The sequence below is a fragment of the Mytilus galloprovincialis genome, chromosome 11 (genome assembly GCF_965363235.1).
Source record: "Mytilus galloprovincialis chromosome 11, xbMytGall1.hap1.1, whole genome shotgun sequence".
Classification (NCBI taxonomy): domain Eukaryota; kingdom Metazoa; phylum Mollusca; class Bivalvia; order Mytilida; family Mytilidae; genus Mytilus; species Mytilus galloprovincialis.
The window spans coordinates 15059392-15082210 of record NC_134848.1 but is presented as its reverse complement, the minus strand read 5'-3'; the positions used below and the strand labels follow the sequence as shown (position 1 = coordinate 15082210).

At 32.4% G+C, this 22819-nt stretch overlaps 1 protein-coding gene across 2 annotated transcripts; it reads left to right on the top strand.

The window, feature by feature from the left end:
* Positions 1–7635: 7635 nt before the first annotated feature.
* LOC143051696 (uncharacterized) lies at positions 7636–19145 on the top strand. 2 transcript variants are annotated; one of them, XM_076224608.1, is made up of 2 exons: positions 7636–7677; positions 17537–19145. In XM_076224608.1, the coding sequence occupies exon 2, from the start codon at positions 17722–17724 to the stop codon at positions 18751–18753; it is 1032 nt and encodes a 343-aa protein (XP_076080723.1). In that variant the 5' UTR covers positions 7636–7677; positions 17537–17721; the 3' UTR covers positions 18754–19145. The 2 variants fall into 2 exon arrangements, with proteins under 2 accessions (XP_076080723.1, XP_076080722.1); XM_076224607.1 differs by lacking the exon at positions 7636–7677 and adding an exon at positions 15300–15491.
* Positions 19146–22819: the final 3674 nt, after the last annotated feature.

The window sequence follows — 22819 nt, the reverse complement described above, 5'->3', positions numbered from 1 at the left end:
AGAAAGAGTTGACAAATCTTAAAAAAACTTGGTATGACCAAAGCTTAATAAATTATAACACTACTTGCAAAGTTTCGTAACAATAGGATATATATTATAGACAATATGTTAAATTCTATACTCATCTTTGCGTGTTAAATTTTGACGTTAAAATTGAATAATTTCAACTATCAACATTTTGGGCTTTGAAAATTAAAATATTGCAAAAAAATACTTTTTAAATGCCCTAATATATCATTTATTATGTACTAAAAGCAATAGAGTACTCATTTGATTTATCAGAGTTAGCATAATTATTCAAAAGTCAAATTTATATCAGCCTGGGCCTAAAAATTGAGGTTTTTCAATGAAAGGGGGCCTTACATGAAGATGTAATATTTTCCAGCAATTTTAAATTTGTGAAGCTTTTTGGTTATAAATAATCCTTACATATGTATTGAATGTACTTTAAATGGAAAGAAAAGTCACAAATAACATATCATATTAGTTTAAAAGGGTCTTAAGCCAAGTAAGACTGGAAAAAAATAAGGGTCAATTTAGGCCGTGCCACATATTTACATTAAAAAATGCATATTGAGGCTATAAGAAATAAAAAATTATGTCTTTTTTATCATTTCTATACTCATGTGATATGATACAACAAATCTGAGCACAAAAAGGCTCTTGCAATTAACTTTTCTTACAGACAGTATGGTCTGATACAAAGATTTTTGCCTTTTTAATGAAAAACTTGATTGTAATTTTAGTCTCAACAGGCTTATATTTAAACCACTTGCTATCCTACAGAAGAAAAGAAAGATATTATGTGAGATGGAACAGGTACAATAGACATTGTAAAGTGCTTTTGATACAAATTTAGTGAGGTCTTTATTGTGGACTTCAAATTTTATGTACCAAGAACCCCACTTTTGACTTCATCCAAACAGGGCGTTAGACAAGGGTCATTTATACAACACATTTTGTACATATTGTCTGAGATAATCTTCTTTTCTGTAGATTCTGAGTTCAAAAACAAGTAAAAGAACTAGATAAAGGCATAAAAACACAAGTATTGACACATGAAAGCCTGTCAGATAGAAAGTCAGGATGCCATGTATGTATCAGTATTGAAAAAGCCTTGAAATGCCTATTTTGACCATAAAATGCCAAAATTGGTCATTTTTGCAGATATTCTATTAAATAAAAGTTTAAATCCTTTAGTTTCATGCTATTTGACAAATTGACACCACCAAATCATTTAGGGAAGATGCCAAAGTACAGATTCTATATTTACAGACTTCACCTCTTAGGTCCGAGAACACAATTAATTCGTAGTGCATTTCTTTTAGAACATAAATGAAAATTAAAAAATTCCCACCTGCGCTTTCTCAATGAAATTTTTACAGTGTGTTGTACTACTTTTGGGACAAATTATATCAAAATTATAGAAAACTTCATCGCCTCTAACTCAAAATATGGACAATTTTGTGTTTAGGGTGTCTTGAAATCTTTTGACAGCTTCCGAAGTGCTAATTTTTAACCTTTTTCAGCTGGACCAAATCACTACTTTTCTGTAAAATTCTGGACCCAAATTTTTTTACAGTGTAATTTCACCCCCCTACTTACAATTTGAGGCATTAAACATGGAGAAATAAATTTGGAAGAGGTATAAAAATTATTGGCAAGTAACCCACTGTTAACACTAGGGACTAAGAACGACAATTGTGGTCTCGGACTATTGCTCTGTTAACGTCTGTTTTTCTCTAACTATTAGAAATGGGTCAACTAAATTTTTTGTATGGAAGAATTGTCAGCTGTACATGCCTGCCTGGCATGGTTCATCTGACCTTCACCTCATGTTCATGGTTCATTGGTCAATGTTTAATTTTCTTGGTTAATGTTAAGTTTATGTGACAGTTGTAATAAAGCTTTATATTTAGGACTATCAACATAATATCAATGATTAGTAAAGAAGGCGAGACATTTCAGCACGTGCACTCTTTTTAAGTACAATGAGTAATCGTGTTTTTAGCTTAACCATATTAAGAATATAAGATGATGGTAAGGTATACATGTAGTTTTAGTCAGTATCATTTGATCTTAACCTCATTTTAATGGTTCATTGTTCATGATGCTAAGTTTGTGTGTTTTGGTGTTTTTTTTCCCCAAATTCTTGATGTAAATAAACTCATCATAGATACCAAGACTAAATTTTGTATATAGCCGGACGTGCGTTTCGTCTACAAAAGACTCATCAGTGACGCTCGAATCCAAAAAAGTTTAAAAAGCCAAATAAAGTTGAAGTCGAGCATGTTTTGGAATGAAATAATTGTGAGGTGAATTTGTCTTCCTGGCAGAAATTAACTGACCGTGACCTCATTTTTAATGATACATGTTCGTAATTTTGTCAATTTTGTTAATTAACATATCTGTCTTGCCTGGGTCATCTGACCATGACCTCATTATTATAAAATATTGATAATGTTTACTTATTTGTGGAAGAACCTGCTGTTTTCGGAATAAACTATCTGACAGACATATATAGAATATGCTGTAGATAGAAAGGTTTCTAAAAACTTTAACTTCCTGCTAACCTGGGACAGTACATACTTGTGATAAACATAATACATGTGGTATATCTATTTAATGAAAATTAAAGTAAAGGCGAAAAAAATGTCAAATCACAAAAATACTGAACATCGAAGAAATTCAAAACAGAAAGTCCCTAATCAGTTGGCAAAAGGTGACGTACGTTGCTAGCTACATGATATAAAATCATTCTGACAACAATTCTTACTTATGTAAAATATAAAGTACCTTGATTGTTCAAATATTATTTTTAGTTTGCTTCAACCAAATAATATGAGATGCCCCTTTATAAATTATGATATAGACACCGATGTGGCTTAAACACAGCAAGAAAATCCGCATTCGGGGGCAGGCTTCAGCTGGCCCCGTAACACAATGTATACTTTTTCAATGAAAATAATAACAAGTATTTAATATTTCAAAAACAGTCAGAACTTGTAAGACATGTGAACACAGTCATACACATGTGTTAAAAATGTTCATTTTGTGAATGACATGCAGTTAACGCTTCCAGACATTCGAACACATTCATATAGATATGAGAACCGTCAGAGCTTGCACAGACATGATAACAGTCAGAACATGCATAGATATAAAAACAGTCAGAACGTATAGACATGAGAACCGTCAGAGCTTACACAGAGATGAAGTCTGTCAGAGATTACACAGACATGATAACAGCCAGAACTTACACAGACATGAAAACAGTCAGCTAACAGTGACATGAAAACGGCTAGAACGTATAGACATGAGAACATTCAGAACTTATATATAGAGATGAGAACAGTCAGAGCTTAATCATCCAGTGTAAGCGTTCTTGGATCATGGTTCATCGACTGCCGAGACAACAATTGATGATTGTATAATATATGTCTGCTAACAGCCAGTTCTTGCCTTACAGATAACTGTGGACAAAAACTGGTGATAAACCTAATAAAAAGCGGTGTAAGTGTGTATTTTTTTTTACTGACAGCTAAAGCTTAGAGAGAGACAAGTGCACACATAATGGTGATAAATCTAATTAATTTGGTGTAAGTGGTGTAAGTGTGCATTTTTTTACTGACAGCTAAAACTGTCAGAGAGACACATGAACACATACAGTGGAGATCACTTCTAACCTCTCATTAAATCTGTCAAAATCTGTCAGGAGAACTGTTCTAGGACAGTACGTAGAACTGTCAGCCTGACACCTTTTAGTCAGTTCTAGGTTAGAACTGTTCTAGCTTAAACTTAAACTTCCTGCTAACCTGGGACAGTGGTGAAACAGTACATATTTGTGATAAACATAATACAATGTATACTTTTTCAATGAAAATAATAACAAGTATTTAATATTTCAAAAACAGTCAAAACTTATAAGACATGTGAACACATACACATGTGTTAAAAATGTTCATTTTGTGAATGACATGCAGTTAACGCTTACAGACATTCGAACACATTTATATAGACATGAGAACCGTCAGAGCTTGCACAGACATGATAGCAGTCAGAATTTGCATAGATATAAAAATAGTCAGAACGTATAGACATGAGAATCATCAGAGCTTACACAGAGATGAAGTCTGTCAAAGCTTACACAGACATGATAACAGTTAGAACTTACACAGACATGTGAACACAGTCAGCCTACAGTGACATGAAAACAGTCAGCTTAGAGTGACATGAAAACAGCTAGAACGTATAGACATGAGAACATTCAGAACTTATAGTTATGAGAACAGTCAGAGCTTATAAACACGAGAACCGTCAGAGCTTACACAAACACGAGAACAGTCAGAACTTGCATAGACAGGACAACAGTCATAGCTTACACAGAGATGAGGTCCACAACAGCTTACACAGACATGACAACAGTCAGAAGTTTCAGAGGCATAAAACCAGCCAGACCTTGCACAGATACGTGAACACGCACTGGTAGAAACCTTAATAATCCAGTGTAAGCGTTCTTGGATCATGGTTCATCGACTGCCGAGACATAACAATTGATGATTGTATAATATATGTCTGCTAACAGCCAGTTCTTACCTGTACAGATAACTGTGGACAAAAATTGGTGATAAACCTAATTAAAGTGGTGTAAGTGTGTATTTTTTTACTGACAGGTAAAACTTACAGAGAGACACGTGAACACATAATGGTGATAAATCTAATTAATTTGGTGTAAGTGTTCAATTTTTTACTGACAGCTAAAACTGCCAGAGAGACAAGTGGACACATAATGGTGATACATCTATGTAATTTGGTGTAAGTGGTCAATTCTTTACTGACAGCTAAAACTGTCAGAGAGACAAGTGGACACATAATGGTGATACATCTATGTAATTTGGTGTAAGTGGTCAATGTTTCACTGACAGTCAGAACTCACAGAGAGACATGTGCACACATAATGGTGATAGATCTATGTAATTTGGTGTAAGTGGTCAATGTTTGACTGAGAGTCAGAACTCACAGAGAGACGTGTGGACACAATCATACTTACCAGTGCAAAACCTTATTGAAAAAAAAACTAAATTTAACTAGATTTTTCCAAGACTGGCAACTTTGTTACTTAAGGGGTCTACCATTTGATTTAAAGAGGGGAGGGGCGCTACAATGAAATTCGTAAAAGGAGGCAGGATGGGGCACTTTGCCAAAAATGGCAGAATACCAAATTTATGTTAAAAAAAATGTCAGGATAAACTTATAAAGAAAAAACAGGACTAAATAGAGTGAAAGATAAAAAGGCAGGACAAAGATTACATTTTTTTTTAAATTGCAAGACAAAATTTTACATTCTAGTTCACACTCCCTCCCCTCATACAAATCAAATGGTATAGACATATGCGACAAAAGAATGTTTTTCAATACGACATGTTTATCATGAACTATAATGAAGGTTGTTTCCTTACTTGTTAGTATAACTGCTGAATGTCCAGTGGCAAATAGTTTACGCATGTTCAGGGCGAGAACAAATTACGTTATGAAAACATATACAACAGGAGAGTCCAGTAATATGGGTCGACCATGATGGAAATTTGGACTTCCAATGGAACACCAGGGTAAAATTGGATATGCACGGAAATTTAAACTTTAGGGGTCCTTAATTTGCAGAGAGACTTGGACTCTCGTTACATCCTACTATGTCAAGGGTTTATTTGACGATCGGAGGAATACTTAACAAGGTCGGAACATATTTATATTCCCTTGTCACCCTTGTGGTTCCTCAACATTAATATAGATTTACTGGTACAAATATATGCGACAAAATATATATAAGAAGATGTGGCATGAGTGCGCCGATGAGACAACTCTCAATCCAATTTAGTCAAAATGTGTAAAAGTCAACCATAATCTATAGGTCAAAGTACGCTTTTCAACACGGAACTTGGCTCACACCAGACAGCTAACTATAAAGGGCCCTAAACTGAAATGACTAGAGAAAACCATTCAAACGGGGAAACCATATCATCGGTCTCATCTCACGGTCCAAAAATTAAAAAAATAAACAGAGAAAGGAGAAACATTTATGAACCTCATCAACAAACGACAACTGTTGAACATCATGTTCCTGATTGAGGACATGTGAAAACAAATGCTGCGGGTTTAAGGGCTTTTATCAATAGTGTAACATCACAACATTGGAAGACACATATTCCCCATTTCCATTCTCAATTTTACATTAAAAAGTATCAATTAAAATGGCTTAAGGTGGTATGGGTGTCTTCCTCCATCTTGGATTGTAAAAAACAGAGAATCAAAGGTCCAGATTTTCCATCAATTTAGCAAAATTTGATGCAGGAATGCAGATGTTTAATGTACATTTTCATTTAAAAGTACCAATTTATAAGAATATAACTTCTAAATATTGATATTTTTGCAAATGTTAATTATAATTTTTGGTTGTTTTTATTCTTTTTTAAAATTGGCATTTTAAGGGGAGGTAACTCTAAAAAAAGTGCATTTTCTGAAGGATTCTGTATGGAATTTTCCTATTTTGTATTTTAGCCGGAAAAAACGTACGGTGACCCTATCTTTTCTTTTGATATTCTCAAAGCAGTGTCTAAAAGCTATCTTTTCCTGGAGTATTTAACAATTCTATCATTTTGTTTAGTTTGAACATTCTAATCACAAAATGGTGTTTTTTCCTGTATAATCCATACAAAATGTGTCATTTTGTCCCGTCCTGTAGCTTGAGAAAATGTGCGGTGACCTATCATTTTTATTATATTTTTCAACATGTATCAATAGATACAACGTTTTGGCAAAGTATGAACAAATTCTATCATTTTTATTTTAGACTCCCATTCCACCTTAACTCAATCAAAGGGCAAATTTACACAATTGAACATACGCTGAAAATAAATTGGAATGTGCCACGTTTATCATGAAGAGTGTTTCCTTAACTGCTAGTACTACGATTGATTAATCGGTTTGTATAGTTGTCCAGTGGCATATAGTTTACGCATGCTCAGGAAGAAAAGAAATTACATTGTTCCAATACATACAATAGGAAAGTCCAGTAAAAGTTGGCCTATTTTCTCTTTTCTTTATATTTTACCACCTTATTATTTCCTTGCTTGTTTTGAGCGCATTTTTTCTTTAATTTTTAAGCTACATTGTTTGCCGATAATTTTCTGTTGATATGAAAACTCGATTATGCCCCCTCTATATATAATTACTAACTAATTATTTACTAATGTACTGTGTATATATATTTCAGGCCAATCGAACATTAATATTTCTTTCTTTCTTTAACCCTTAAAATCATTTAGGATAGCAAAACGTATAGCGAGTTTGATCTCGTCCCTAACGATGTAAATAAAACAAATTTAAACATCTTTTGATTTATTGCCCCTTAACAACTTGTGAGTCCGACTAAGCTAACTGATTTTATTAATTTTTGAGGTATTTATCTTAATTTCTATCTGAAAACAGTACATCGAAGACGCAATGTTTTATGTTCACTATAAACAGAGAAACTATGTAGCAGTGCACCTATATCATGTATATAAAACGGCTATTAGTATCCGTTGAGGAGGTGTTCCATCATTGGAAGGAAATTGTATTGAAGAATATAACGTTGGTCTCTTTCCCTCGACTTATATTTTCCCTTCAAAACAAACAAAAGTAAGTTTATGATAGAAAGACATGAGTTATTTCCTATTATTGGGTATACGGGGAGAATATAGGACAGAAAGTCACGGACAAAAAGTCACAGACAAAAAGTCACGGACAAAAAGTCACAGGACAAAAAGTCACAATTCATTTTTTCTGATTATTTTCTTCAAGACCTTCTTAGGGCTAAATAATTTCAGTAAAAAATCTCCCATTGACTTTAATGCTAATCTATGTATGGAATTAAAATTATACCTGATTTACCTTTAGAAATTGGAAACTTTCATATAACCATCATGAAAGTACAAATGTAGCCCTATCTTTTGCACTAATATTAATAAAAACATAGGGTCATGCGGCATTTTTGGGCATTCACATGGCCTTGTTTACAAACAATGTAGTTTGGCACTGAATTCCTATACTGACCCCCATTACTTTTCAACCCTGTAGTAAAAAAAATTAGTACATTCAGCATTTTTTTTTTTTTTTCAACTCTAGTTTTGATTCATCTGCCAAAAAATATTTATTACAAACATTATCTACCAATCAGAAGAGCATATGACTTCAGTGTTATACAGAAAGCTCTCCCCTATATGGGCGGTCCCTGATGATGTATATTTATTTACTGAATTTACCCCTATAAGGGCAGGGATGATTCCACTATGTAGTTTAGGGCCGCTTGGCGGCCCTTAAATCGGCCAGCGGCCCCAAAAAAATGTTTGTGAATATAAATTCCCAATTCAAGAAAATAAAATAAAAATCGGTATTTCCGGAAAAGTTTCTATCACCGATTACGGCAACTATAATTTTTCATAGTTGTCGTCAAAACATTGTAAAATCCAGATAAGAATGCCGACTACGATCGCATTTTATTAACCATGATTTAATTAGGCAGCAACCATTTGATTTTCTGGGGGGGAGGGCCCGGGGCTTTGGATTTTTGTGGGAAAAAAAAATTGTTTCCAGTTTTTGGAGAAAAAAATAATTTGTTTTTGATTCTGAGAAAGAAAAAAAATGTTTGTTTCCCCCTCAGCTGCCACTATGTGTAATGCTAAAATTGAAAGAAAAAAATTGTTTTCAACTTGTCGCGAAAAAAATAGATTGTTTTTCACCACAGGCGAAAAAAAAAGTTTGTCCAGAAAAAAAATCCATAGCCAACCTCCCCCACCCCCCCCCCCCCTGAAAATCAAATGGTTGCTGCCTTATGTCAACATGAGGTAAACAATTTTAGCAGCCGGATTCAATTTATTAAAATGTTATGGGAGTATTTGATCTAGCTCGTTAAAGTATATATCGCTTACTCAGCAGGTTGATCAAATACATGCTTTTTGTCAAAATGGGTGTCAATTAAAGCAGACCTTCGCAAAGAGCAAATTCAAATTTTGATATAACAGTCATTAATGTATAATTTTTATTGGGCGCAGACTATGTAATTTTAAAAGATATGAATATGATCAAAATAATTTTAAAGTTCACTGGTTCAATTGCTTTTAATATCTCATCAATTAAGTATATACAATTTTGTAATTGATTTTCTGAATTCAACAATTGGCCAGGTCAATTTGAAATCCATTTCAATCAAGGTAAGTTTTACTTTATAAAGATGATCTGTAGAAAAAATACCCAATGGTTAATATGGCAAGCTGTTTTGCTATTTAAACTTACTTCAAGATATCTCATACACTTTATAAGCTATCTTATATAATAGTTCATTAGATATCTTATATAGTTTGTAAGATATATCTTATAAAGTTTATTAGATATCTTATATAGTTCATGATATCTATAATACTAAAATTACGAGGTCCAATTTGTCAGCCGTCATCAAGTAAAAACGACGAATCACAGAATTCAACTTTATATATAACTAATATAGTACAAAGGTGTAGATTAAAAATTACACCACTCCAGGCCCTTTTGTTTTCCACGTAATTAATATTGCCAATAATTAAGAAGTTCCGGGTCGAGTCCGCTACCGATACCAATAGTATATTCACCTGTTACCTATACCTTATCTGTACGTTCCGCATCTGACAGGCGCACCACCAAACGTTGTATTCAGGATTAATATGCTATATACACGGGTCATAACCACAGGGTTGACACTACTAAATTGTTACCTATTGTAGTATTTTAATCAGTAAGACTTTCTAAGATAACAATACGAATACTAAAAATCTGGACTAAAAATAAGGCGTATAGGTACAGTTTTCAATTTGTTAGTGGGCATGACGTAAATCAGCGAAGCAAAGAATTCAACTTTATTTATAACTTATATAGGACATTACTGTTGATTAAAAAATACTCCATTCCAGGACCTTTCGTTTTCAAAATAATTAATATTATTGTTTCAGTTCGACGGGTTCAAACTTGAAAAGCAGAGAAAAACTGTTTATCTTATAATCGGCATGACTTTATCAGATGACAATACTAATACTAAAATAAGGCTTGCGCATAGTTATTCAGTCACGGACCCGTGATATCACGGGTGTGTTCTAGTATCTTATATAATTTATGAGATATCTTATATAGTTTATAAGATATCTCATATAATTTTCTTTATCATATATCTATTTTATATAAGATATCTTATATTTAATTATATAAGATATATTATTAGAGATATCGTATATAAATTATAAGATATTTCAGATAATTAATAAGATATCTTATATAATTTTCTAAATAAGATATCAAATAAACTATAAATGATTTCTTATACAAAAAGTATCTATAAGATATTTCATATACTTTATGAGATATCTTATCAACTTCAAAAGATATCTTATAAAGTATATAAAATATCTTATAAGTATATAAGATATATAAGTATAAAGTATATAAGGTATCTTATAAAGTTTTTATATTATGAAATATCTTATCAACTTCAAAAGATATCTTATAAAGTATATAAAATATCTTATAAGTATATAAGATATCTAAGTATAAAGTATATAAGGTATCTTATAAAGTTTTTATATTATGAGATATCTTATTAAATATATCATAATATAAGATGTCTCATATAATTTATAAGATAGCTTTTAAAAATGAAATTATAAAAGATAGCTTTCAAAATGACATTATATTAAATGAGATATCTATATATTAGTAAAATGCGTTTTGTTTAAATATACTTTTTCACTTTTTTTGGTCTTTTGGAAAATGTTGTTTGTGTTGTATTTAGACCTTTCTACAATGAAATTTGTTTTACATGCACACGTATAAAAATTGCGGTTTTTATCCAACGCAATCATAGGTTTGAACATAGTTTTCAATTTAGACTCGTTTATACATTTGTATAAGATATCTTATATATTATGAGATAATTTGAAATTCAAATAAATAGCTAAACGGCTTGCCATAGGTTTATGTTAGCTGGCATATATATGTTTTTGTAAAAGGCCTCGTTTACCAAAGTTAAGATGATAGTGCACCATGTGCACTGATATTCATGTATTTCAACTTCCCTGGTCCAATAACTTCTTCAATCAGTGTACAGGTGAAACTTAATAATATACATTTTCCATTTTCACAGAAAAATTATATTATTTAAGGAATGACTGTAATATTTTTTTCTGTCTATGAAGAAATAACATAAAAAATGTGGTGCACACTGAATAACGTGCGTAGGGGGTTATTTAACAGTGTGCACCATATTTTTTATGTTATTTGGAATAGACAGAACAAATATTACAGTCATTTCTTATAATTTAATTCTAAATTCCCTTTTAAACCATAGAAAACCATGAAAAAATGTTGATGACGTCACGGTCACATGACTAAATGATGTATATGAGCTGATAACCATGATAACAAAATAATGTCAGCCAATCAGAAGACGTGTTACATCCAAAATTAAATTATTTCGTCTTAGATTGTATGAATAAAAAAAATCCCAATTGGGATGAAAATTCCCAATTTGATGTTCAAGGGACCCATTTGAAAACTCCTGGAATCAACCCTGAAGGGACTTTTTTACTTCTTTTCCTACTTTTTTGTAATAAACATGTAAGGTATCCAATTTTCAAGTTCCAGTGTCAATACAACATTCATAAATGCTGAGTTTGTAAAGATAGAGCAAAATTTATACTACAGCCCACACTGCGGCCAATGTATATTTGGTATATAAAGTTGCACATTGACTGTTTTTAAAAGAATGGTGTAAAATACTATGTTTAATAAATATGAATTGTTTTCTGTGTTTGCTTTGACCAGTATTGCAAGTACATGTACACCTAGAAACTAAAGACTTGGTGTACTCTTAGTTAAATTTTTCCTTATATGGAAGTTTTTGATTAAATACCCTGAAAAGAGCACAAAAGGACTTTTTAAAGGCTTTTTTAAAGCAGTTTGATACCAAATAAAACAACAATTATGTTTCATTATACTAAATCTGTGTTTTAATTACTTGTAAAGTTCACAAAATGTCATTGACAATCACTCTGCAGAAATTCCTGTTACCCCAACATCAGGATGGATTCTTCGCCAAAACTAGACAGCCAAAACTGAAGTAGAAAAAAGTGCCAAATATGAATAAATAAGTCTAAATATAACCAAACTTTGCATTTGGAAGATTAAAGTAACAATTTAGAATATTTAAAAGCAATTATTTAACAAAAAATTCCAATTACAAACATTTCAACACTAGCATGACTAGTTTCCTAGATGAAGGACATGTAATCATGAAAAGTTGTCTAGTATAGTTTTTAAATAAAGAATCGCAATGTGTTATGTGAAAATAAATGAATATCTTCATGCGGTCAGATTATTTGAGTGTTAAAATACTAGAAAAGTGCTTATTTACCACTTGTTCTACAACTTAACATGGGGAACACAGCTAAAAAAAAAAATCACTATGAAATTTAAACACAAGGTTTATGACCATAAAAGGAAGGTTGGGTTTGATTTTGGGAGTTTTGGTCCCAACATTTTAGGAAAAGGGGCCAAAAAGGGCCCAAATAAGCATTATTCTTGGTTTTCGCACAATAACTTTAGTATAAGTTAATAGAAATCAGTGAAATTTAAACACAAAATTTATGACCACAAAAGGAAGGCTGGGATTGATTTTGGGAGTTGAGGTCTCAACAGTTTAGGAATTAGGGGCCAAAAAAGGGCCCAAATAAGCATTATTCTTGGTTTTCGCACAATAACTTTAGTATAAGTAAATAGAAATCTATGAAATTTAAACACAAGGTTTATGACCATAAAAGGAAGGTTGGGTTTGATTTTGGGAGTTTTGGTCCCAACAGTTTAGGAATAAGGGGCCCAAAGGGTCCAAAATTGAACTTTGTTTGATATCATAAAAAATTGAATAATTGGGGTTCTTTGATATGCTTAATCTAACTGTGTATGTAGATTCTTAATTTTTGGTCCCGTTTTCAAATTGGTCTACATTAAGGTCCAAAGGGTCCAAAATTAAACTTAGTTTGATTTTAACAAAAATTGAATCCTTGGGGTTCTTTAATATGTTGAATCTAAAAATGTACTTAGATTTTTGATTATTGGCCCAGTTTTCAAGTTGGTCCAAATCGGGGTCCAAAATTAAACTTTGTTTGATTTCATCAAAAATTGAATAATTGGGGTACTTTGATATGCCAAATCTAACTGTGTATGTAGATTCTTAATTTTTGGTCCCGTTTTCAAATTGGTCTAAATTAAAGTCCAAAGGGTCCAAAATTAAACTAAATTTGATTTTAACAAAAATTGAATTCTTGGGCTTTTTTGATATGCTGAATTTAATCATGTACTTAGATTTTTGATTATGGGCCCAGTTTTCAAGTTGGTTCAAATCAGGATCCAAAATTATTATATTAAGTATTGTGCAATAGCAAGAAATTTTCAATTGCACAGTATTCAGCAATAGCAAGAAATCTTCAATTGCACAGTATCGTGCAATAGCAAGAAATTTTCAATTGCTCAGTATTGCGCAATAGCAAGAAATCTTCAATTGCACAGTATTGTGCAATGCAAATATTTTCAATTGCACAGTATTGCGCAATAGCCAAAAATATCTAATTGCACAAAATTGTGCAATAGCAAGAAATTTTCAATTGATTGGAGTTATCTTTCTTTGTCCAGAATAGTAGTTGAATCAACTTAAATCATTGTTTTATACAATACACAATGTATATTCACTTTTACTACCAACTGATAAATTAAAACACTCTTTACCATTCAGTGATAACAAGCACTTTTTGTTACATTTTAATATTTTATGATGTATTTAAATGAGTAGTTATTGTTGCAAACTCCATTAGAAATTTGAATTGAGATCAGTTTTGAAAAAAGGGAAAGGGGGATGTGAAAACAAAATGGTGGGGGGGGGGAGGTTTAATTTTTCTCATTTCAGATTTCATAAATAAAAAGAAAATTTCTTCAAACATTTTATTGAGAGGATTAATATTCAACAGCATAGTGATTGCTCAAAGACAAAAAAAATATTTTAAGTTCATTAGACCACATTCATTCTGTGTCCAAAACCTATGCTGTGTCAACTATTTAATCACAATCCAAATTTAGAGCTGAATCCAGCTTGAATGTTGTGTCCATACTTGCCTCAACCGTTCAGGGTTCAACCTATGCGGTCGTATAAAGCTGCGCCCTGCGGAGCATCTGGTTGTAAATTTGTGTAAATTTTTAGAAAATATTTTGCACTGTAATTACTGAGCCAAGTTCATTATAGATAGAGATAATTGTAGCAACAAGAATGTTCAGTAACGTTAGATCTACAAACACATTACCATCACCAAAACACAATTTTGTCATGAATTTATCTGTGTCCATTGTTTAATATGCACATAGACCAAGGTGAGCGACACAGGCTCTTGAGAGCCTCTAGTTTCAATTTTACGAACGAAAAGATATTATCTAAACCTATGTATTTAAAATTTTAGTAAAACTACAAAATCACAATTTATGACAAAATTTCGAATTTGCTACTTAAATAAGTGATTTATAAATCACTTATTTCAGTAAGTCCCCTGACTGATAAAAGCTGAATGACTGGTGATCATTGTAGAACACTTTATGACTTGTAATTTTGGATATTTAAAAACTGCACCAAATTTTAAAAAGAGGGAACAATTTGCCTGTTTGTCAGATCTGAAGTACTTGTTTTGGTATATTCGAAGTTCTGGGAACCAATCAGTTCTTTCTTATATGCCATTAAAGGTGTAGTTGATTTGTTCAGTACAAGACACCATAAAGTGTAGCTTTGACATGCACTAAATGTCATTTATTTGAACTTAAAATGAAAGAGGTGTTCCTGCTTGAAATTTGGGAATTGAACATAGAAAGCAATGGGGCCATGAATTAGTGGTGTACATCATTATAAGAAACATACGTACTGTTTATGTAAAATAATGTTTTAACATGTTTAAGGTGGTACTCAACACCTTGACTAAAATTTATTTGGCCCGTTTAATTTTCATAAAATTTTGACAAAGTATTTACTTTGACCCTTTGACAAAAATATAAAAATAAAAAAAAAAAATTGAACCAACCAATTCATCAGAAAAATTACACTGGTTATATAGCAGCTTGACAAACACTAATTTTGATCATTGAGAAGCTTAATATTCCCTGAACAACACAACGTAAGTTTAACTGATTTTACAGAGTTATCTCCCTGTAGTGTTAGATACCACCTTAAATCATGTACATGACTGCAGCAGCAGCATGATTTGAGATCATGTGACATGTTAGAAGCTTGTGAAGCTGAAATATAACAAAAATGTTGATCTTTTGCAGCATATTGATAAAAAGGTATGGAAAAACTCATACATCATTGTCCATGACTGTATACAAAATGTAAAGATTTTCAGGTAAAAAACTTTTTGAGTGTTCCACATCATGCACATAGTGGTTAGCCGTGTTAATTAGCATGTTACAATTTTTCCAAATGTACCTATGTAGTCGTTTATTGGTATCATGTTGTCGTCTTCACTATCCTTGTCGTCTATGTTTTTTACACCAATTCCTAAACGGTTTGAGCCATAACCATATGAAGCCAATCCTAACCATCCCTTTGGACAACGAAGACAAGTTTGTTTCTGTAAAGAGAAATCTATGAAATTTAAACACAAGGTTTGTAATCACAAAAGGAAGATTGGATTGATTTTAGGGGTTATGGTCCTAACAGTCAATGACAGTTAAGGAATAAGGAACCAAAAAGAGGCCTAAAAGGTCTAGTTTCTAGACAATAACATTTGTTTAAGCTTATGGATCTCTCTGAAATTATACCACAAGTTTCCATACCACAAAGGGATGGTTTGGATTGGCTTCATATGGTTATGGCTCAAACCGTTTAGGAATTAGTGTAAAAAACGGGGAACACAAGGGTTTCATATGGTTAATGGACAATTAAGACAATTTTAAAGCAGTATAACTGTATAAGGAAGGTATAAAATAAAATATATTGAGGTATTAAATCCAAATAAAATATGTTGGATGAGCTTCAAAATTATGTTGTATGTCTTGAGGTGATTAGTTGTCAATTGACTTAAGACTTTTATAATGTATTTAAAGGGGTAATTACGGTTGCATCTCCAATGGAAATTTGAATTGAGATCGTGGCCATTTCTTGAGGGAAAGATTTTTTTTGGGGGAAAAGGTGGAGGTGAATAAAATATTTTAATGGGGCATTTATATTTTTTTTTTTGCCAAAAATAATTGGGAGATAGAATTTTTTTTAATTTTTGGAGGGGACAATTCGCAACAGCATATAGTGTATTGCACAAAAGCAACAAATTGAGTATAAATTCAAATCATATAACCAATTATAAGTTCTTTGACAACAGTTATTCTGTGTCAGAAACCTTAGTTATGTGTCAAGTATTTTAATTACAATCCAAATTCAGACCGGTATCAAGCGTGAATATTGTGTCCATTTTTGCCCAAATGGTTAAGGGTTGGACCTCTGCAGTCTAATCCAGCTGCACTCAGCGAAGCAAATTTATACATTTAATCTTTGCTGCATATCAATTGATTCAATTGGAATATTTGGCTTGAATTTTTCTAATCTTGTAATATAAATGTACGAAAATGTTGGCATATTCCAGAGAGGTATATACATGATATAGAGGTTTTAATTTATATGTATATATATATATATATACAAAAAAAGTTTCTTTTCAAGCAGTGTACAGAATTATATATTAAAAATTAAATACACAAAAAGAGTTTTAAAAGCAGCATTGTCTAGCGCTTTCATCCATCCATCCAGAGATGGATGAAAGCCCTAGACAATGCTGCTTTTAAAACTCTTTTTGTGTATTTAATTTTTAATATATATATATATATATATATATATATATATATATATATATATAATTAAAAAGAAGATGCGGTATGAGGGCCAGTGAGACAACGCTCCATCCATCTAAGTCCCAGTGTGTAAAAAGTTACAAAGCTTGATTAACTTCTAAATCCTTTGGCATATTGAAGCAAACAAAATATATGTTTAAACTACAATAAATTAAGATAACTGTTATAAGGGAGCTACCATTTGATTTTTATGGGGGGGGGCTAGGATGAAAAACTTTGTCCTGCATTTTTTTTTAGTTGTAATCTCTGTCCTGCCTTTTTATTTTTCACTCTATTCGGTCCTACCTTTTTTTTTATTAGTTTATCCTGACTTTTTTTACCTAAATTGTCAACCTGCCTTTTTTTTTTGCAAAGTGTCTCATCCTGCCTTTTTTTTACTCAAAACTCCTGTCCTGCCTATTTTTTTCAAATTTCATCCTAGCCCCCCCCCCCCCCCCCCCCCCCCCATAAAAATCAAATGGTAGCTCCCTAAATGATTTGAATGTGGTGTTTAGGAAGCTGCCAAAAGTTTTATATGTCTAACATTTTTGTGTGTTCCTTACAGAGTTGTACAAGAACGCAAATACTAGAGATAAACATTATCAATAAGATGTTAGAGAGAGAGGAGATGATTTAGTCACACTCAACAGTACTCTACAGAGACACATAAACACACAGGCTGGTAAAACACATCATAAATGTGATGTTTGTACTAGAGAATTTACTCAAGGTAGAAACTTAAAGAGACACATGAAAACACATACGGGTGAAAAACCTCATGAATGTGATGTTTGTTTTACAAAATTGAGTCGAAGTAGTGATATAAAGAGACATATGAGAACACATACTGGTGAAAAACCTCATAAATGTGATGTCTGTGCTAGTGAATTTTCTCAAGGTAGCCACCTTAAGGCACACATGAGTTCACATACTGGAGATAAACCTCATAGCTGTGATGTATGTGGTAAAGGGTTTATTCAGCATGGAATTTTACAAGTTCACATGAGAACACATACAGGTGAAAAACCTTATGACTGTGATGTATGTGGCAAAAGATTTAGTGAGCAAGGAAGTTTAAAGAAACACATGAGAATACATACAGGTGACAAACCATATGACTGTGATGTATGTGGTAAAGAGTTTAGTGAGAAAAGTAACTTAAAGAAACATGCGAGAATACATACAGGTGATAAACCTTATGACTGTGATGTATGTGGCAAACGGTTTAATCGGCATAGTAATTTACAGAGACACATGAGAACACATACAGGGGATAAACCTTATGACTGTGGTGAATGTGGTAAAGGGTTTAGTCGCCTTGAATGTTTACAGAGACACATGAGAACACACACAGGTGATAAACCTTATGACTGTGATGTATGTGGTAAATGGTTTAGTCAGCATAGTAGTTTACAGACTCACATGAGAACACACACAGGTGATAAACCTCATAAGTGTGATGTATGTGGTAAAGATTTTAGATTGCTTGGTCATTTAAGAAGACACATGAGAACACATACTGGAGATAAACCTCATAACTGTGGTGTATGTGGTAAACGGTTTAGTCAATGTGGTACTTTACAGACACACATGAGAACACACACGGATGAAAAACCTCACAACTGTAATGAATGTGGTAAAGATTTTAGATTGCTTGGTCATTTAAGAAGACACATGAGAACACATACTGGAGATAAACCTCATCACTGTGATATACTAGTATGTGGTAAAGGATTTATTCAAAATGCTTCTTTACAGAGACACATGAAAATGCATACATAAAAGTGTACAGATTCACATGAGAATACATACATAGAGTAACATAGTAATTTACAGTTTACAGATTCACATGAGAATACATACATAGTAATTTACAGTTTACAGATTCACATGAGAATACATGCAGGCGATAAACCTCGTGACTGGGGTGTATGTGGTATAGGGTTTAGTCAGCTTGTTAGTTTACAGAGACACGGTTCACAATGAGAACACATACAGATGATAAGCTGCGTGATTGTCATGTTCACGGTAAAGTCAGTTTAAAAATAATCACGATAAAGGGTTCAAGCCAAGTTAATTTGTAATTTACAGAAATGTGAAAATTTATATATATATATACAAGTACACACCCGTGATATCGCGGGTCCGTGACTGAATTAAAGTATATAACTATGCCTAAGCCTTATTTTAGTAATTGGTATTGTCATCTGATAAAGCAAGTCGATTATAAGATACACAGTTTTCTCTGCTTTCAAATCTTTCTGTTTGAACCCGTCGACCTGGAACTTATCAATTATTGGAAATATTAATTATTTGGAAAACAAAAGGTCCAGGCTATCCAGGAATGGGGTATTTTTTAATCAACAGCATTGTCCTATATTAGTTATCTTAGAAAGTCTTGCTGATTGCTGAATAAAGCTACAATAGGGAACAATTTGACAATGATTGAATTTAGTAGTGTCAGCCCTTTGATTATGACCCGTGTATACAGCAAAATCCTAAATACACCGTTTGGTGGTGCGCCTGTCAAATGCGGAACGTACAGATAAGGTAATAGCTAACAGGTGAATATACTAGTGGTATCGGTATCGGATTAGACTCGGAACTTGTTAATTATTGGCAATATTAATTATGTGGAAAACTAAAGGGTCTGGAGTGGTGTAATTTTTAATCTACACCATTGTCCTATATTAATTATATATAGAGTTGAATTCTTTGATTTGTCGTTTTTACCCGATGACGTCTGACAAATTGGACCTCGTAATTTTAGTATTATAGATATATATTATTTGCCTGTTGCATATTAATTCGTTGATTTGACATTTCCAGCCCAAGCTTGGTCATGCATCTTAACTCCCGTATATGTACATGTAAGATATGAGATGTACAGTTTACATGGTCATGCATATGATGGTAAACCATAGATATAAAAAGATGTGATACGAATGCCAATGAGACAACTCTCCATCTAAGACACAATTCGTGAAAGTAAACCATTAATTATAGGTCAAAGTATATTCGGTCTTCAACACTGTCTTCAACACAGAGCATTGACTCACATCGAACAGCAAGCTATATCAAGGACCCCAACATGACTAGTGTAAAACCATTCAAACAGGAAAACCAACGGTATAATCTAGTATATAAAGAAATTCGTAAGGGTTCCGCGAAATCCATTGTCTTAGATATAGGAAGATGTGGCATGAGTGCCAATGAGACAATTCTCCATCAAAGTCACAATTTATAAAAGTAAACCATTATAGGGTCAAGGTACGGCCTTCAACACGGAGCATTGGCTCACACCGAACAACAAGCTATAAAGGCCCCCAAAAATTATTAGTGTAAAACCATTCAAACGGGAAACCAACGGTCTGATTTATATATAAAAAAAAACCAAGAAATGAGAAACACGTATGAATTACATAAACAAACGACAAAACTACTGTACATCAGATTTTGCCTACTTTTGCTTTAACTAGTAATCGCAGGCACAACAAAAATGAGGAAACAATCAATAAAATATTTTCTCGATACTATCTTTTGATTGTAAGAAGTTGATGTGTTTTATCATGTTACTTTACAACATGTGTTTAATCGAGATACTTTACAACATGTGTTTAATCGTGATACTTGACAAGGTACCTTAAGTTGGGTGGATGTGTTTAATCCTGATATTTGAAAAGGTACCTTACGTTTGGTGGATGTGTTTAATTGTGATACTTGACAAGGTACCTTACGTTTGGAGGATGTGTTTAGTCCTGATATTTGTCAAGGTACCTTATGTTGGGTGGATGTGTTTAATTGTGATACTTGACAAGGTACCTTAAGTTGGGTGGATGTGTTTAATCCTGATATTTTACAAGGTACCTTAAGTTGTGTTGATGTGTTTAGTCCTGATATTGGTCACGGTACCTTAAGTTGTGTTGATGTGTTTATAATCCTGATATTTGATAAGGTACCTTTAGTTGTGTTGATGTGTTTAATCATGATACTTGACAAGGTACCTTAAGTTTGGTGGATGTGTTTAATCATGGTATTGGTCAAGGTACCTTAAGTTTGGTTGATGTGTTTAATCCTGATACTTGACAAGGTACATTAAGTAGGGTGGATGTGTTTAATCATGATACTTGACAGGGTACCTTCAGTTGTGTTGATGTGTTTAATCCTGACACTTTACACGTTACATTATGTGTTGATGTGTTTAATCATAAAACTTGACAGGGTACCATCAATTGTGTTGATGTGTTTATTAATCCTAATACTTTACAAGTTACCTTATGTGTTTATGTGTTAACTTTCAATCATAAAGTTACATTATGTCTCATGTGTTGATTTGTTTAATCATAAAGCTTCGCTTGACAGGGTACCATCAGTTGTGCATTGATCCGTTCAAGAACTTATTAAACTACGATTTAAAACCAGGGGAAATAACTCCCAATACAAAAATGTCCACAAAGCAAATTCAAATTAATAGCAATCTTTACCATCAATGTTCACAAACACTCTGATTCAGAATGAACAACTAGTTTAGTTTTGGTGTTTAACGCCACTTCGTCACTCTTGGCTATATCGTAGTGGCCAATATTTATTGGTGGAGGAAGACCGAATACCCCAAAATAAACACAATTATTCGGCGGCAAAACTTGCTATCATAAAATAATATTAGATAATCTTTATTTGTCATATAAGTAACATTATACTTGTGACATAAACAAAAGTAACAACAACAATAAAATAACTGAGTTAAACACACACATATCTATATATATACAAGTAAAACTAACTAAGAGTCCCCTGTCCTCAGCTCTAAAGACTGTTTTATAAAGGAACCTGTTTTTTTTTCACTTGGTTTATATTAGAAGGATTTAGTAGGATTACTAGTTTTTGTGTATCAGATAGATTTGGAAACATAGGATTATCTATTGCCATGTCATTAAAAAGTTTTATACGTAAAACGTTATTAATTTGACAGTGGAGGAGAAAGTGATTTTCATCTTCTAAGGTTTTACAAGTTGGACATGTTCTATTGTCTCGAGGTATTTTTAGATATCTGCCCTTCTCAATGAGCAAATTATGGTCACTAATTCTAATTTTTGTAAATAAACGTCTAGTTTCAAAATTTTGATATTTAAGATAAAATTCTTGGTCTTGTTTGACTTTAATATTTTTAAATCATCAGTTGCTTTGATGTGTTTAATCCTAACACATTTGGTGGAGGAACAAAATTGGAATTTTGAAAACAAGGATTTAATATTTTTGTAAAGAAAAAGTTTGTTATTTTCGTTCAAACTATTTATTTTATTTTCCAGTAGTTCTGAATAAAATTTACTTGTAATATTCTTATAAAATAATATTGAATGGATATGGGGTATCTATGGTATCCATGACACATAATAAGTATAGGCACAGTAAAAGACAAAACAAGCAATGGAACAACGCTTTTATTGCTGTTTTTCTGCTCAAAGTCACAGTGGGACCTTTAACATATTGCAAGTCAATCTTTCTCCGGCGATGTTTTCAGCTTATTTTTACAAATTTGTAACAAACATGAAACTTTAAAATATGTTTTTATTAAAAATTGAACCAAAAACAAATAGTATGTATTTGTCTAAATCGTAGATACACTTTAGGGATTACCTCAAAAGTTCTGTGTAAGATAAAAAAAAAATAATTTACATAGATTCTTCCAAGACTCGCCACTTTGTTACATAAGGTAGATACAATTTCAAATTGATTGTAAGAGGTGAGGGAAGCTTGAATGTAAAAAAAGGTCAGGATGACACTTTTATCCAAAAATATAACGCTGGATAGCAACTTTATGTAAAAAAAATATCAGGATAACTAATAA